The following is a 15,517-nucleotide window of genomic DNA, read 5'->3' as shown; positions in this document are numbered from 1 at the left end:
AAATTCATTGTTTCATCAAGAAGTGATAAATCGCCCAACTGTCCTTCAGTAACATAATGGAACAAATGAACCATAACGCCATCACTTTACACTGAAAGTTTCATCCAAACATATTCAGCTATCACAAGTTTGATGAAGCTGAGGTAAAAAAGAAAAAAAGAAAACCCTTCAAACTGAAGATTCAATTTTGTTACATCAGTTTTTTCAAGAAATTCTTTAAAATCAACAAAGTTTCACCGGGTGGCTTTTCTTTTCTTTTTTTTCTCTCTCTCTCTCTCTTTGCACTTCCTGAACCTACAGGGGTCATATACTGTATTACTGCAAAAATATTTCAAACAGGATATATGAATCTCCTTTAGTCACTGAACAAAAAATTATATAGGGCATTATTGTAGTGAGTTTTTGCAATAGTAATATATAAACTGCAACAAAATACACCACAAATATATATTAAAAATTAATTCAAATATACAAAACACTGCGTTATACAATAAATTATTCTTAATCTTAACTGATAACAGTCAATTAAAAAGTCTCAAAGATTTGATATTTTCCCACCACAGACTCATTAACCCTGTCCTTACGCTGCCTCCCCCCCCCCCCCCTACTGGTTCCCACACTGCTCTCTGAGTGCAACATTTGGGCTTAGTGCCAACAGGCTCAGCTTCAAAGGGACTGTGGAAGCAAAGAGCTGGTGTACTGCGGCCTCCAACCAGCGCTCATACGATAATACAAATATACAAGCGTATACTTATAGGTGCTGGGAGAGAAGCAGTTTGACAGCAGCACCAGTCAAAGGTTTGGATGCACTTGACTGAATTTATGCTTTAGATCTTAAAATCCTTTTGATCTAAAAGGTTTATGCTTAAAGGGACCGTTGACTCAAAAATGAAAATTCATCATCATCATTTCATCATTTACTTATGTCGTTCCAGACCCATATGGCTTACTTCTGTGGAACAAAAAAGGAGAAATAGTAGCCTAGATATTGATAGATATATCACTTTCAAGCTTTAATAAACTATACGAGTACTTTTTTCTCTGTTGTAAATAGCACTACATTTCTGAAGTAAAATAAATAAATAAATATATATATATATATATATATATATATATATATATATATATATATATATATATATATATATATATATATATATATATATATATATATATATATATATATATATATATATATATATATATATATATATATATATATAGGGGTGTCAACGTTAACGCATGTGATTAATCAAAACAATAATAATATTAACGCGTTAATTTAACGCAGATTAATCGCTTGATAAGGTTTGACCCCAACTTCTTCCCGTCATCGCAGCACGGAAGGTTATCTATCATTGTGTGATGAGGCTACAGCACCAGTGTTGCCAGGATAACGGCACAAGTGGGCTATTTTGAAAATACAGTTGCGGGAAAAATTACAGAGCCGTGGGTTGTGGTTTTTTGGCCTACTTTAAGGTACCGCGGCAAAATAAGTGTATATAGACAAAAAAAAATTTAAATAGATCCTTTTACTAATGTGTATTATACTTGTAATGTATCCCCAGCTGACAATGGCTGAATAAAAACAAAAGAATAATGATAAAATGATAATAAGGATTGTGTCTCATACCTGGCAGAAGTGTGAAAGGTTCGGTTTCCTTAAACTAGATTGTCATGCATTTCTTTTTCAACACATTTACAGGTAAATCCTAGTATTTTAAATTTGCGATTAAATCACAGTCCATGACTGTGATTAACGCGATTAATTTTTTTAATCGATTGACAGCACTAAAATAAATATATATATATACACACACACATATACATACACACACACATATACACACACATATGTACATGTACATATACACACATATATATATATATAGTATTTTTATAATAAATTTGCTAGTACAAGAGACTTTTTTTCAAAAACAATTAAAAATTAAAAAAGTTTAATTGTTTTTGAAAAAAGTCTCTTGTACTCGTCAAGGCCGCATTTATTTGATTAAATAATACAGTAAAACCAGTAATACTGTGAATATTATAATATTGTTTTCTATTTCAATATATTTTAAAATGTAATTTATTGCTGTGATGGCAACCCATGATCCTTAAAAAATAATATTTTAATATTAGTTACTATTAAATGTATATTTGTGTGGAAATATGTATATATTTTTTCAGGCTTTATTGATAAGAAAGAAAAGCATTTATTTAAAATAGAAATCATCTGTAACATTAGAAATGTCTTTCCATTCTCTTTTGATCAGTTTAATACATTCTTAAAAGTATTAGTTGCTTTCCAAAAAAAACAAAGGAGCATCTGTTTTCCAGCTGAACATATGCAGTTTATCAGGTTATGTATGAATGCTGGAGAGGTTTCTTTTACTGGACTCCTGAGAAATTACTATTATTAATAACATTAGGTTTAAAGATAGAGTCACAGTGGGACTGCCTATTACAAATGAATAATAGTGATTATACATCCGTGTGAAAGGTTAAGGGCAGTGCACTGATGAAGCCGAACACACGTGAGATGTTCCTGTTAAACCTGTACTGTGTTCAATTTTAATGTATAGGTGTAAATGTTTAATTTATGATGGCATCCTGAATGTTACAAACGGCCTATTTGTAATTGATGATCCATTATTGATTGGGCAATGTGTAAAAACAGTGAAGAACAAGGCTCCTTGAAGAGCACCGTTGGCACTACGCCTTCAATTCCTTTTCTTCTTTCAAAGCTAAAACACCCCACTGGGAAAACACACAACAAGACACACATATATCAGGTGGTTCACTTTGTCCTTGGACTTGTTGAAAGCTCTAACCACTACACAAACAAGCAGATGTCCTCAAAAAAAATAGTAACCAAGTGTTTTCTTTTGTTTGTTTGTGTTTTTTTTTTTGCTTAACCCATAATGCATTTTTAACCCCAGGTTAAGGCTACATTTAACCCTGAGTTATGAAGCCCTGCTCTGTTATTGTGGTACCAAAGGTATACTTTGAAATAATGTGGTGCTATGTGTATAAACCTATACAAAAATAATAATAAAAACACAATAACATGGGCAGACAACAAAAATATTTAGGTTAAAGATCTATCATAATCCTCTTACCTCTTTCGCATGAGAGTGTTGTTTTGGTTTAATTCTAAAGGAACAAGACAACATGGGACATATTTAATCATAAAAATAACAGAAACCGTTGCCCCAAGTACAATAATGTGCCCAGAACTGAGGGATACAAAATACTTTAAATAAAAAAAAACCTAATGTTTTAAAGAAAGAACACTGCTAGAAAACATTATTAATTCTTTCCTGAAAATCATCTTTTCAAGCTTCCTAAAAAGGAACAATGCCAATCAATCAATCAATCAATCAATCAATCACTTCAAATCTGTGTAGGGATTGCCAATCACAAAACCTTAGCAAATTAATAACACTCAGGTTACCACTTAGCAATGGCCTGGGAAGCACCCATATACGCATAACCACATTTTGTATTATAATAGTGTGAGTAGTGTGTTCACACTGAAAATTCCAAAAAGAAAAAGTGCACTTTAAATACCTGGATGATGCACTTAAATAACTGAAAAACTGACGTTTGTATGTTAAGACACTTCATGGACTCAACTATCGCAGGTGAAATTTCTGTCACGTGGTGTTTACAGAAATTCTATGCAGTGTGTACAGGACGGAACTGGACAACTAGTTGTTAATGACATTTAAATGTATATTTGAGTTGTGATGCAAGAAATCAGAGGGAACAAGGTATGTCTTGACGCATTAATGTTGCCAGATGTTTCTATAAAAAAAAAAAAAAAGCAAACAAGAATAAACCTATAATAAAATTAAATCCAAACGTGTTACCTTGGAAATAAGGCACATACCAAATACTGTGTCTTGCACCTGACCACGTTATTAACTCTATAAACTGGATCACTATATGAGCCGAGCTCAAAAAAACAAGCCTGGCCTTCGGGAGTGCACTCTGCAAACAGTGTTGCCAAGTCCTCCGTTTACCCGCATAATTGGGCTACTTTTATGCTGCTGCCGCAGGTTGTGTTTTTAGTATTATAAATAGTGGGTAATAGTCCGTGGGTTAAAACGAAATGCCCTGTCCCCTTGAAATGTGATTTTAACCGAGGTGGAATAACTGGAAGGAGGTTTTGGACCCCCAGAACATGCTTTGGAGAAATTCTGATACCTATTTTATGCCGGAAACCAGTTGAGTACCAATTGACCCTTTGCAAAGACTAATATCACAGGAATAAGTTACATTTTAAAATATAGAAAACAATTATTTTAATTGTAATAGACTTTCACAAATTTAATCCAATAAATGCAGCCTTGATGAACATAAGAGACTTCTTTTTTTAAATTACAAAAATCCGAACTTCTGACCTTGCTTTTGCTAACGCTATGCATGACCATTTGAACTACAGGAACATCCTATGCTAATACTGTTGCCTTTTTTCTTCTCAGTGTATCAGTACATAAATGTAACAAAGCGATATCATTGATCGTCATGCTAATCCACACTGCTGTGATTCATGCTCAACAATAGATACATGGAACCAGCGATCATGTTCCTGTAATCTGTTAATATGGCATTAATGCGTCACCACTCGCACAATTCAACATGAGTGTGCAAGTGAAAAAAAACCACAGCATGTCCCCCCTTCATTACTGTTGCTATGTCCGACAAGCCATGCCACTCTCACACCACAACATCATGTTCTCACACAGTGAAAAATACATTGCGGAGCAAAGAGGACACACAGAGCAGGTTACTTTTGGCTTGAAAAAGTCTAAGCTTTAAAATTGTAATTTTAGAAATTCAAACAATAAATACCGTTTTGTGGCTCTTTAATGGGCCGTGATAGATCGCTGTAGCTCCTCAGTTAAAGCGGCACGTGAACTGATCATCTCTTCCTCTTTACTAGATATGGCATGAAATAAACATGAATGAACATCAGAAGTTATCTTGTTTCAACCATGGAAAGACATTAATACACACCATTTTTCATGTTCAAGTCCACCAACGTTAATCTACTCTCCTGTCTGGTTTGTTTGTCGGACCAAAATGGCAGATTCTGCTTACGATTGGTCAGATCGCCTGTCAATCAAACTTCCTGCAATGGGTCAGTTGGACTGGTTTTGTTACACAGACTTGGCAACCCTGTACAAACATAAAATACGGTGGTTTAGTTAAACATCGCTGAACAAGACAAGTCTACGGTCGCTGTATTATTACTTTGGTTAAAAATAAACAATTCCAAACGCGCAACGTAAAATGTTGCCATTGTTACAATGGTGTCAGTCATCTCAGTTTAGAGAGCTAGTTCTGTTCCACACAACAAACTGTAATTTAGGGGATTCACTCCCGTATTCAAATGCAGTTGTCTCTCTCTCTCTCTTGTTTCAGAAACAAGTAATTATTACCTTCAGTAAAACTGACATATGCATGAATTATGAATACAAACCACTTCTATTTTGTTTCTAGGTTTTGCTAAACATTTTCACCTTCCAAAGCAACATTAATCTTTGTTCAGGAGTCTTGTTATCATTGCTAAGTGAAAACTCTTTCCTGATGTTTTTCTCTCTGATTTGCATTTGCATATAAACTCACACACTACCAAGATGCAGTATATATGCAAATATATTATAATCCAGTTCCTCTGCCCATGTGGCCAGAGTTAAGCCCCTCCTACTTTTTCTCCTACACCTACTTCAGCTCTTTCATTTGCCTTTATTCTAGTGCCATTAGCACACTGCTGCTATTCCTGGCTCTGGACAGGCTGGAGCTTGGATCATACAGGCTTATGTGCTGCCAACCAGAGCAGAACTAAACTGTTTGTGCAGCCCCCCTCTCCAGCATTAGCGGCGGCCCATCCCCCGTCTGTGCTCGCTCAATGCTCTCTCTCTCGACTCTACTCCATTGCTATACAGCGGACATGCTGTGGTTTTTTTCACTTGCACACTCATGTTGAATTGTGCGAGTGGTGACATATTAATGCCATATTAACAGATTACAGGAACATGATCGCTGGTTCCATGTATCTATTGTTGAGCATGAATCACAGCAGTGTGGATTAGCATGATGACCAATGATATCGCTTTGTTACATTTATGTACTGATACACTGAGAAGAAAAAAGGCAACAGTATTAGCATAGGATGTTCCTGTAGTTCAAATGGTCATGCATAGCGTTAGCAAAAGCAAGGTCAGAAGTTCGGATTTTTGTAATTTAAAAAAAGAAGTCTCTTATGTTCATCAAGGCTGCATTTATTGGATTAAATTTGTGAAAGTCTATTACAATTAAAATAATTGTTTCCTATATTTTAAAATGTAACTTATTCCAGTGATATTAGTTGAGTATTCAGCAGCCATTCAGAAATCATTTTAGAAATAACTTCAAGAAACATTTCTTATTATTATTAATGTTGAAAACAAAAATATACAGCTTTATATTTTTTTTGTGTGTGTGAAAAAACTGATACATATTTTCAGCATTCTTTGATTAATAGAAAGTTTAAAAGGACAGTATTTATTTGATTTATTTATTTGATGGTCACTTTGATTCATTTATTGTGCCCTCGTATAATAACATATATACTTATTTCTTTAAAAGAAATCATTTTAACGCCAAGCTTTTGTGTATATGTATATATTCATACATAAATATTTTAAATATATAAATTATATATAATATAAAAAAATATTATATAAAAATATTTTAAATATTTTTCACGCATTGCTGAAGCATTTTGTTTTTAATTTTTTGTTTTGTTTTCAAAAATCAGATTTTGATCAACGTAATTGATCAACTCTTTATATCTGATCTATAAGAAATTCGCTGTGTATTCATTAGTTAAAAAGTGAATGATTTTAAATGCAGTATATGCACAAACTTTTAAAATATTATAATGCAACTGAGACTTATGTGAAGTAGTTCAGCATCATGGTGCAATGTCATAGACATGAAAAGAGGTAGCATTTTCCATATTTCCATCCTCTCGTCCATTCTGACAGCTACTCTTGACTGTTGTGGAAGAAAGCCTCTTGGCGTCATGCTGACACTTTAGACATTACTATGGCAACCAATGAAGATATATCAGATACCGACTACACAGAACAAATGTATTCAAATTCATCAACTGCAAAATGACATGTAGACTTTCATATCTGCAAACCAAATCAAAGCTGGGCTCAATGTGAACAAAGCGTTTACAAAAAAGCGTCAGCAAAATGAATAAATTAAATATAAATTACTCAAATTGGACATTTTAACACTTCTGTTAAAAAAAACAACTCCTCCTGGGAATTGTTTAAAGAGAACAAAAGATGACAGACCAGCAATGACAACATATGGTTCACATGAATCATAACAACCTATCAGAGACCTGTCAGAACCAGATGTCAGACTAGGCGGCAATGGGAACGGGCTGATACAGGCAGGCCGAGTGTGCTTGAGCTGTGGCATCAAACCAAAGATGCTGGCAGGAAAGGTGACAACCTGAATGAATATCAAATATAAGAGAGACAGCGAGAGAAAGAGACGGTTATGATGCTCCTGCCGCAGACGTTGGAACAAATAAAGACACTTGAGTAGGAATAGAACACGGTACACACTGCAAGCTAATCGCGGCACATGGTACACAGACCATTTACTGGATAGACACTTGGCAGAACATTGCAAAGTGGAATCTCAATATTGGACTGAAGGAATATTGCAGCCTAATTTCAACAGTGCTAGTATTAAGCAGCGCTGCGTCTGTTACCAGCTGGCAAAATGTTGAGGAATACGGGGAGAGCAAAACGTGGTAAATTGCTGCAAAACGCCAACGGAATATGTACATTAAACCAAAAAATACACAGTTGACTCTCCATATGCAAATACCACGAAACAAATTAAACAGATCTTTTCGTTATGCATGGTGCAGTGTGGTTGCCAGCAGTGGCCCACGCAGCTTAATAGACGCCTATATTAACTGTAACCAAGTCACAAAATGAGTGAGAGTACAATGAAGTCCATTGTTATGTAACGCACTAAAGCTTCTAATGAAGGGCTCAGATAATTGGAAACAAAAGGAACGACGGTAATGAGACAATCAAAGCACAATGGCATGTTTGTCACTGTTTTTATTTGGCTAAAGGGCATTCAGCCTTGTGATATGCAGGATATAATAGCAGTCAGAAAATGAGGATGGTCAAATAAGTTCACTTCACATGTGTTCATTAATGCTTTGGTCTGCTCTGAAAATAGCATCTAGATTTCTTTCCAATTAGAAAAGAAATAAATCAGTAACAAAACCTCACTAACTGCACTTCCATACTCCATTAGGAAGTAAATATAAATCAAAATGGCAGCTCGGAGCTTTAAGCATGTTTCCCCAGTGTTCACATTGTTGTAATAATGAGCTATTTAGATATATTATAAAATGTCATTAGTCAGATGAAAAGTGCACAAGCCTTAAATTCTTGCTTATTCACATTTCTTTTTACTGGGACAAATCCATGAGACCCCTCCATCAGGGACAAGGCATTAAGTGTACTTTTCTTGTAATCTACTGTCTTCCTGCTGTGTCTTAATCATGCAGAATCTGGTAGAAAATGTTTCTTGCATAGAACTCAACTCACATGTTCTCAGGTCAGCTGGTTTTCCAGTGTTTTTCTAGGTAAATACTCATTAAATTGTTGTTTACTAGGGCTGACACAAATTTCGCAATTCGATTAGATTTTGATTCACAAGCTTACAATTCGATTAGATTTTGATTCACAAGCTTACAATTCGATTAGATTTGATTCAATATCGATTATTTTGGATATACATCAGGTACAGTATATGGCATATTTTCTCAAAGAAAAAAAAAATCTATCAGTTAATACTGTGGAACTACGTGACTATAATATTGAAGGTTAAAATTAAATGATTTGTATACAAACACTTAAATTACTATTTAATAGATCTAAAAATAATAGATTAAAATCTATTGGATTTTTTATAATAAAGTTAAAATACTAAATTACACAATTATATTTCAACTCTGATTCCCTTTTTGAAATATAAACTGGCTTTCATAAAAACTTGAAGACTTTATTCAAACATAAATATTGAAGAACGGTAAAAAAATTATAATGAATGTTATATGGTGCATATATTTAGCAAAATGCTCCCCTCTAGATCATTCCAGTTAATTTTCCTAGCTGACTAACGAGTTTATGGTCACGTTTTTTTTTTTTCCTGAGTAAATGTGATGTTACGTGACGTATTGTTTATAAGCTGTTATAGTGATGTCTTTCTGCAGTTCGGTAAAATGTTTCTTTTAACATAGCCTACCTTCGGATGTTCATTCATGTTTATTTTGTGCTGTAAATGGTTTAATTTGGTTATTTGGTTTACCTAGCCCTATTGTTTACTGTTGCATTTGCATCTCACATGTGACGCTGCATTCTAAAAACTCCGTATTCAAGTTAAAATGCATTCAACCTTTCAAAATCAAGTTCTCTATTAACTGACCCTTACATTTACATTTAACATTGATGTATTCGGCAAAGAGGCTTGTTTTGCATCTATTTTTATCAGTTTCATCATGCATTCCCTGTGAATCAAACCCATGATGTTGGCATTGCTAACACCATATTGTACTGCTCTATAACAGTGTTAACAAGAAGTTTCTAGATGTAAAGTGCATATTTTAGTTTTTAGTGGTAACTGACAGCATTTCATAGATGCTGTATTGAACCCAGAAAATTCATTTAAGAACACAGAAATGGTTATAAGCTAAAAGGCAGCCTTATCTGGATGGAATTCATACAATAAAATCTGACCTTTGGCAGACCCAGAATTAAACTTAATTCCTCAGCTTAAGAAACTGGCTTCAGTATTTGAATAACTTACAACAGTAATAAATAATGCAGCGACTTAATTATTCCTGTTGTCTCAAAGCACACGATCAAGTGTATTTCTTTATATTTCTTTCTCTCAACACTGCAAGTACAAGGCAAGGACCTACATGAGAACTTTCACTAGATTAGTTATAATTGGGAAAATGCAGACACCAACCTCTTCATGCAGAGAACGGACCAAGGGAGTGACATGGGGTAGGATGGAGAACTTGAACATCTTTCCTTTCTCTTTACCCCTTGCCTCCACATCAGTAAACCGCTGGCCTACTTTCACAGCTTCCATTTTTAATGAGTTCTTCCAACACCCGCACTGAGCTCACCAGTCAACAACCTGTCACATCCACAAGAAACCCGTCTAAAAGAAACACAGAGTAATTGTAATAAATATTGAAAGAGCACTGGTTTATTGGCCTCCAGACATGCCAACAGCTGGTTCCCAGCACCAAGTTCCTACGAAATTTATGCAGATGACTCTTGGAGACGCCATCAGAAAACAACGTGTATCTGGATGGGAATACAGTGCATTTTATTAAGGAATAAGTCTGACCTTTAGTGCTCCAGATGTGTGGAGTAATTAAAGTCAGTCCATCACTTTGTTTTCCTGCCATTCCTACATGCAAGAGTCTTGAGAAATAACCAAAAACAGATTTACACCAGCATGCAACTGATAGCAGCAGGGTAATTGAAGAGAACAAGGCCATAAGAAACAGTGAATTAACAGGCTTCACTAAAAAAAAAAAAAGACCATCACACTCACCTTTACACATAAACACTGTGGCATGGGCTCAATCTCCCACTGGGAAGCGTGGCATTGGATCTCATTTCCTCTCTTCAGGCAGGCTATAGGACACACCTGTGCTTCTCATGGGTCCAGCACACAACCTCTCCAGGAAAACCTTGCAAAGTCCCAGAATCTTCTTTAGCTCAGAGGGTGTCATATTCCTGCTCTCACCCATCAGAAATGAAAGAATTGAGTTTTTTCTGGGAGGAGCTTGACGTGTTCGCAGAGCATGACTCAGGCAGTTGGGAAACTAAATTACACTGAGTCATAAACAAAAACAGACCATCAAAAGCTTATCAATGCCTGGCGTTTTAAACCAATGGATTTTTAAAAAATTTTTTAGCAAAACTACAAGAGAAACACTGTAATACTGAGGATCTATGGTTATAATTACTCTATTTGGCCGTGTGATTCAATCAACTGAGATGGAATCACTTTGGAAGGAAAAAGGACAGAATTCTATGAGACTTATCTATTGTAAAAAAGGTGGTAATAGAGTCCTAAAACCCTGATATGGGACAGCATTTTTGAACTTCTAGTTCAAAAGTCAATGATTTTTGTATGGGTTTTTGGTTAAATGCCTGAAATAAGGTCTGTAGTTCACAGAAGTTTAAGATATTTTCACGTTTTGTTCTGCAAAATAAAATAGATCTGACATCCCTTTATAATGCAAGTGTTTACTTGTCTTTAAAAAACAAGTGGCTAAATGGGATCACAGACGTTGTCCAGGACATTTAAACACAAAAAGGAACACTCACCTACTCACTAGTCTACTTTCAAAGCCTTGCTGTGTTCATACTCACTCTCTTGCGATATATTCTAATTCAAAATGTCCAAATGGTACATTTGAAATAAATATTAAAAGAGTTGTCAGAAGCTTACTGGTGGTGACATTGAATTCATGATTTTAACACATGGATGTGTCCGGGAAAAAATAAATAAAAATAGACTACATCATGTGGCCACCATGTTAAAATTGCATGGCCAGTTATGTCTTGTCATTCACCCAACATTACCAAATTTGTTTAACAAATTTGACCTCAAATCCAACATTTTTTCCAATGACTGTCAACTTGAGTTGCACTCAGAAACACCATAGGTGCTCCAGAGCTAGTGGTAGCAGCAGAAAGGCTAAAAGCTGATCTTATGTTTAGTAAGACAAATAAGAGACAGCAAAACAAACACATAATTAAGTAGTACACATTCATGCAAGCAATTATTGGTTCCCAGAGTTCTCTACTAGATATAATGGTGGTTGGTGTAAAGGTTACAAAGGCTGCTAACTGTAAGATCTAACCATAAGACAATGCAATTGCCCCCTTTAAAATAAAAGTAAACAAATCTCACTACTTGGTCATATGCACAGTACATAAGTGATTCCAGAACGCTGCAATGATGTTCGAAGAATTAGAATGTTCATAAATCTGTTATTTTATTCAATATTTAGGCTTATTTGATAATACTTTCAGCTACAAAAGCATACTACTCTGTTCTGTTTTAATGCATACGTTTCCTCAAATCAAAAATGTTAAAAATTCAAATTTTATGTACACCTTATGCCATTTACTTTACTAAAACATTTATATGATAAATGGTAAGTGAAAACCATTATCAGGATTCCAAATCCACAGTCTATCTTTGTGGCAAGACATTACCTTTGCACAAGTGGGATGCCAAATGCCCATGGCGCAAACACAGAGAGGGCCTAATTGAGAGCTTGTTGACAGGCTGGTGGCATGATCCCAGTTTTGCTCCTTTCAAACTGAAAGTCTAAAGATCTCTGCTTGATTCTCTGATTCAGCGAATAAACCCGCTCAAGTTTGTCAGAATGGAGCTCGAATACAGACTCGAATGAACTCGATGACCATCAAACTGCATATTTTAAGTCAAACACATAGAACCCAACACGACGAATGCCGATTAGGGGGGTAATTAATTTTGCCTTACAAACACAGTCGTGGCTCTGTGCGACGGGAGAGGGAGGCCACCATCTCAGACAGTAATGCAGTCTCCTCCGTTAAATTCACCGGAGCCCTTGCTTTAACATTCAATCTTTAAAGCACAAAACAGCCCCTCCTCGCCGACTACTCTTCATGCAGAACCATGAGACCTGTTACCATGGAAACGTCCTCAGAGATAGTGCGGCTGCACAAACATGAAATGCTTAAATGCCTCCGTCAAGCATGTATCGAACTGAAACGACGGTGCTTGGAATACAAGGGAAGTATCCTTTATATTTGATCGAGAACGCACAGGCGCCAACTGTTTCTGCCAGCCCGAGAGCTCGAGCCATCTGCACATCACACACAGGCTGTCAATGTTTGTTGTTTTAATTCAAAGTTTTACAATCGGGGCTTTTGCAGTTCCACGGGGAGTAACGCAAAGCAATCAATTTCAAATACAGAAGACGTTCAAGAACAAACTGAACATTTAGCCTTCTGTACTAGCTGTAACTGTAAACCAGGTAGGTTTGATTCAAATCTGGAGATGCACTTGGCATTTACCAAGTGCATTCAAGGTATACAACAGGGAATCAACCCTATAACCTTCCATATAACGAATATATTCAAATAGCCAAATATGGGCTTTGCCCAGCTGTCCTCGCTCCTCCCATGCAGCCGCACAGCCTGTGGCACCGAGCAGAGCACCCTCTTTTTTATTCACACATCTCTGGATCTGCCACCATGGTTACGGAGGTGAAGGATGAAGACTGACGGAAGAACACACAAGCAAGAAGGAGGTGAGAGACAGAGATGGAGAAAGAAAGAGACGAAAAGAACCAGGGCGGAAAAATGGAGTCATAGTAGAAAAAAAATTGGTTGAAAAGAGGGAGATGATGAGTGAGAAATGATGTGACAAGTTCGCCTGAGTGACCGCGGAGTGACCTCATCATCTCATTGGCGATGACAGCTTCTGAAGCTCAAGGAAATAAATGTTAATTATGAAACATCTGAACGAGTGGATAACCAATATGGGTTATAATATCCAGACAGCAGAGGGGTCGATATACAGAAGCTGGACAAAATAATGTTATCAGCTGGAAAATAGGCAATATTTCTTTATTAAAGGGACAGTTCACCCAAAAATGAAAATTCTGTCATTAATTTCTCACCCTCATGTCGTTCCAAACACGTAAGACCTTCGATCATCTTCGGAACACAAAAGCTCTCTGACCCTCCATAGACAGGAAGGATACAACCACGATCAAGGTCCAGAAATCAGTGGACATCAGTGGTTTTTCGAAGCTACGAGAATAATTTTTGTGCGCAAAGAAAACAAAAATACCTTTATTCAACAATTCGTCTCCTCAACGTCACCCTGGCACCATTTTGGAGAGTATCCACTGAACGTAAACAACGTATGCTGTTCTGTGTCGGCAGCACCACGCAGAAATATTGTCTATGTTCAGATCAAAGTGTGAACAGACAATGTAGGCTTTGTAAAAATTACGGTTGAACCACTGATGTCACATGGATTATTTTAACGATGTCCTTGCTACATTTCTGGACCTTGATCGAGGTAGAATCCTTGCCGTCTATGGAGGGTCTGAGAGATCTCGGAATTCATCAAAAATATCTTAATTTGTGTTTTGAAGATGAATGACGATTTTTAATTTATTTTTTTTTAAGTTCAACTTAATACCGTTTTGTGGCTCTTTAATGGGCCGTGACAGATTCCTGTAGCACCTCAGTTCAAGCGGCATGTCAACCAATCATCTCTTCCTTCCTCTTTACTAGTTATAGCTTGAAAAACATGAATGAACATAAGGAGGCATCTTGTTTCCACTGCAGAAAGACTTCAATACGTGCCAAGTTCAAATCCACCAACGTTAATCTACTCTCCTGTCTGGTTTGTCTGCCGGACAAAAATGTTCAGAAATGTTGGAGGAGGGAATCTGCTTCATAGTCTTCTCTTCAAAACGGTCCACAGTGGTTTGTTAATATTCAAGTTTGATATGAAAGTTCATCCTGGAGCAGCTTTAATGATCATGAAACTGTCTTTTTTGCATTTTAGGATTGGTGATCAAAGTTTTAGCAATTTGCTGCATTAGTTCAGTGTTTTTTGGAGACAATCTTTCCTGACAGTCCCTTTCGGTTCTTGCCCACTATTCTTAGAGTTATCAATATAGAGATTGTTGTTCTTAAAATACGCAATAACTGGGCTGTTAACATTACAACTACTCCTGCTAATAGGCTCCCATTATTTGTCCTTTTTGGAAGTCAGCAGTAAACAACAGCTGCTAAACACAACTTACTACAACCTACAGAATACAGGCAAAGAAAATAATCACATTTGTATTTTCACTGTAGTCCACACAAATTATATTAACCCCTATAATAATGGTTTTCAAATTACTTTGTCCAACCCCTGTATACGTATAATACTGTGCAATTTAAACCAACATGACTTTTGACCAGATGCACTGCATGAATGAAAACTGCTGGTCCAATTTTGTACAGTTACTAAAAAGAAATAATTGTAATTTCAACAAAAACTCATCTGAAATGATTAGCGTTTCCTGTAGAATTCACCCTTTTAAATTCCAGTATGTAACAACCAGTTTACACAATCCAATCTACTCCTGGTGGACAACAATAAGGATTTTTTCTTCATGAATTCCTATTGGATTTTTCTTTTCGTATTGAAACGCAATTTCACTTTTCAACTTCACTAATATTAAGGTTTACACTGAAATACATAAAATGGGCAATATTTTGGATTTTTTTTTTTTAAGAAATTAATACTTCTATTTTCTAAGGACACCTTATTGATCAAAAGCAACATTAAAGAAGCTTAAAGGTTTTACCAAAAAAAAGAA

General features: G+C 35.9%; 1 protein-coding gene across 13 annotated transcripts in view; it reads right to left on the bottom strand.

Annotated features, from left to right (window-relative positions):
- The window catches only part of cspg5a (chondroitin sulfate proteoglycan 5a), a 48,278-nt gene extending 35,617 nt beyond the window's left edge, over positions 1-12,661 (bottom strand). For 2 of the 13 annotated variants that reach the window (XM_058748128.1, XM_058748138.1), the window contains exons 1-4: positions 10,675-10,916; positions 10,465-10,541; positions 10,075-10,272; positions 7,401-7,524 (exon numbers count right to left, since the gene is read on the bottom strand). In XM_058748128.1, coding sequence (XP_058604111.1) covers positions 7,401-7,524; positions 10,075-10,200 — 250 coding nt within the window. In that variant the 5' untranslated portion in view covers positions 10,201-10,272; positions 10,465-10,541; positions 10,675-10,916. Of the gene's footprint in view, positions 1-4,860; positions 4,948-5,025; positions 5,188-7,400; positions 7,525-10,074; positions 10,273-10,464; positions 10,542-10,674; positions 10,920-12,645 lie in introns of those variants that run through there. The other 11 variants (XM_058748127.1, XM_058748137.1, XM_058748136.1 and 8 more) reach the window with 11 other exon arrangements.
- Positions 12,662-15,517: the final 2,856 nt, after the last annotated feature.

This window comes from Onychostoma macrolepis, chromosome 16 (assembly GCF_012432095.1).
Source record: "Onychostoma macrolepis isolate SWU-2019 chromosome 16, ASM1243209v1, whole genome shotgun sequence".
NCBI lineage: Eukaryota > Metazoa > Chordata > Actinopteri > Cypriniformes > Cyprinidae > Onychostoma > Onychostoma macrolepis.
Note: the sequence above shows the minus strand (reverse complement) of the source record. Positions and strands in the feature narration are given on the sequence as shown.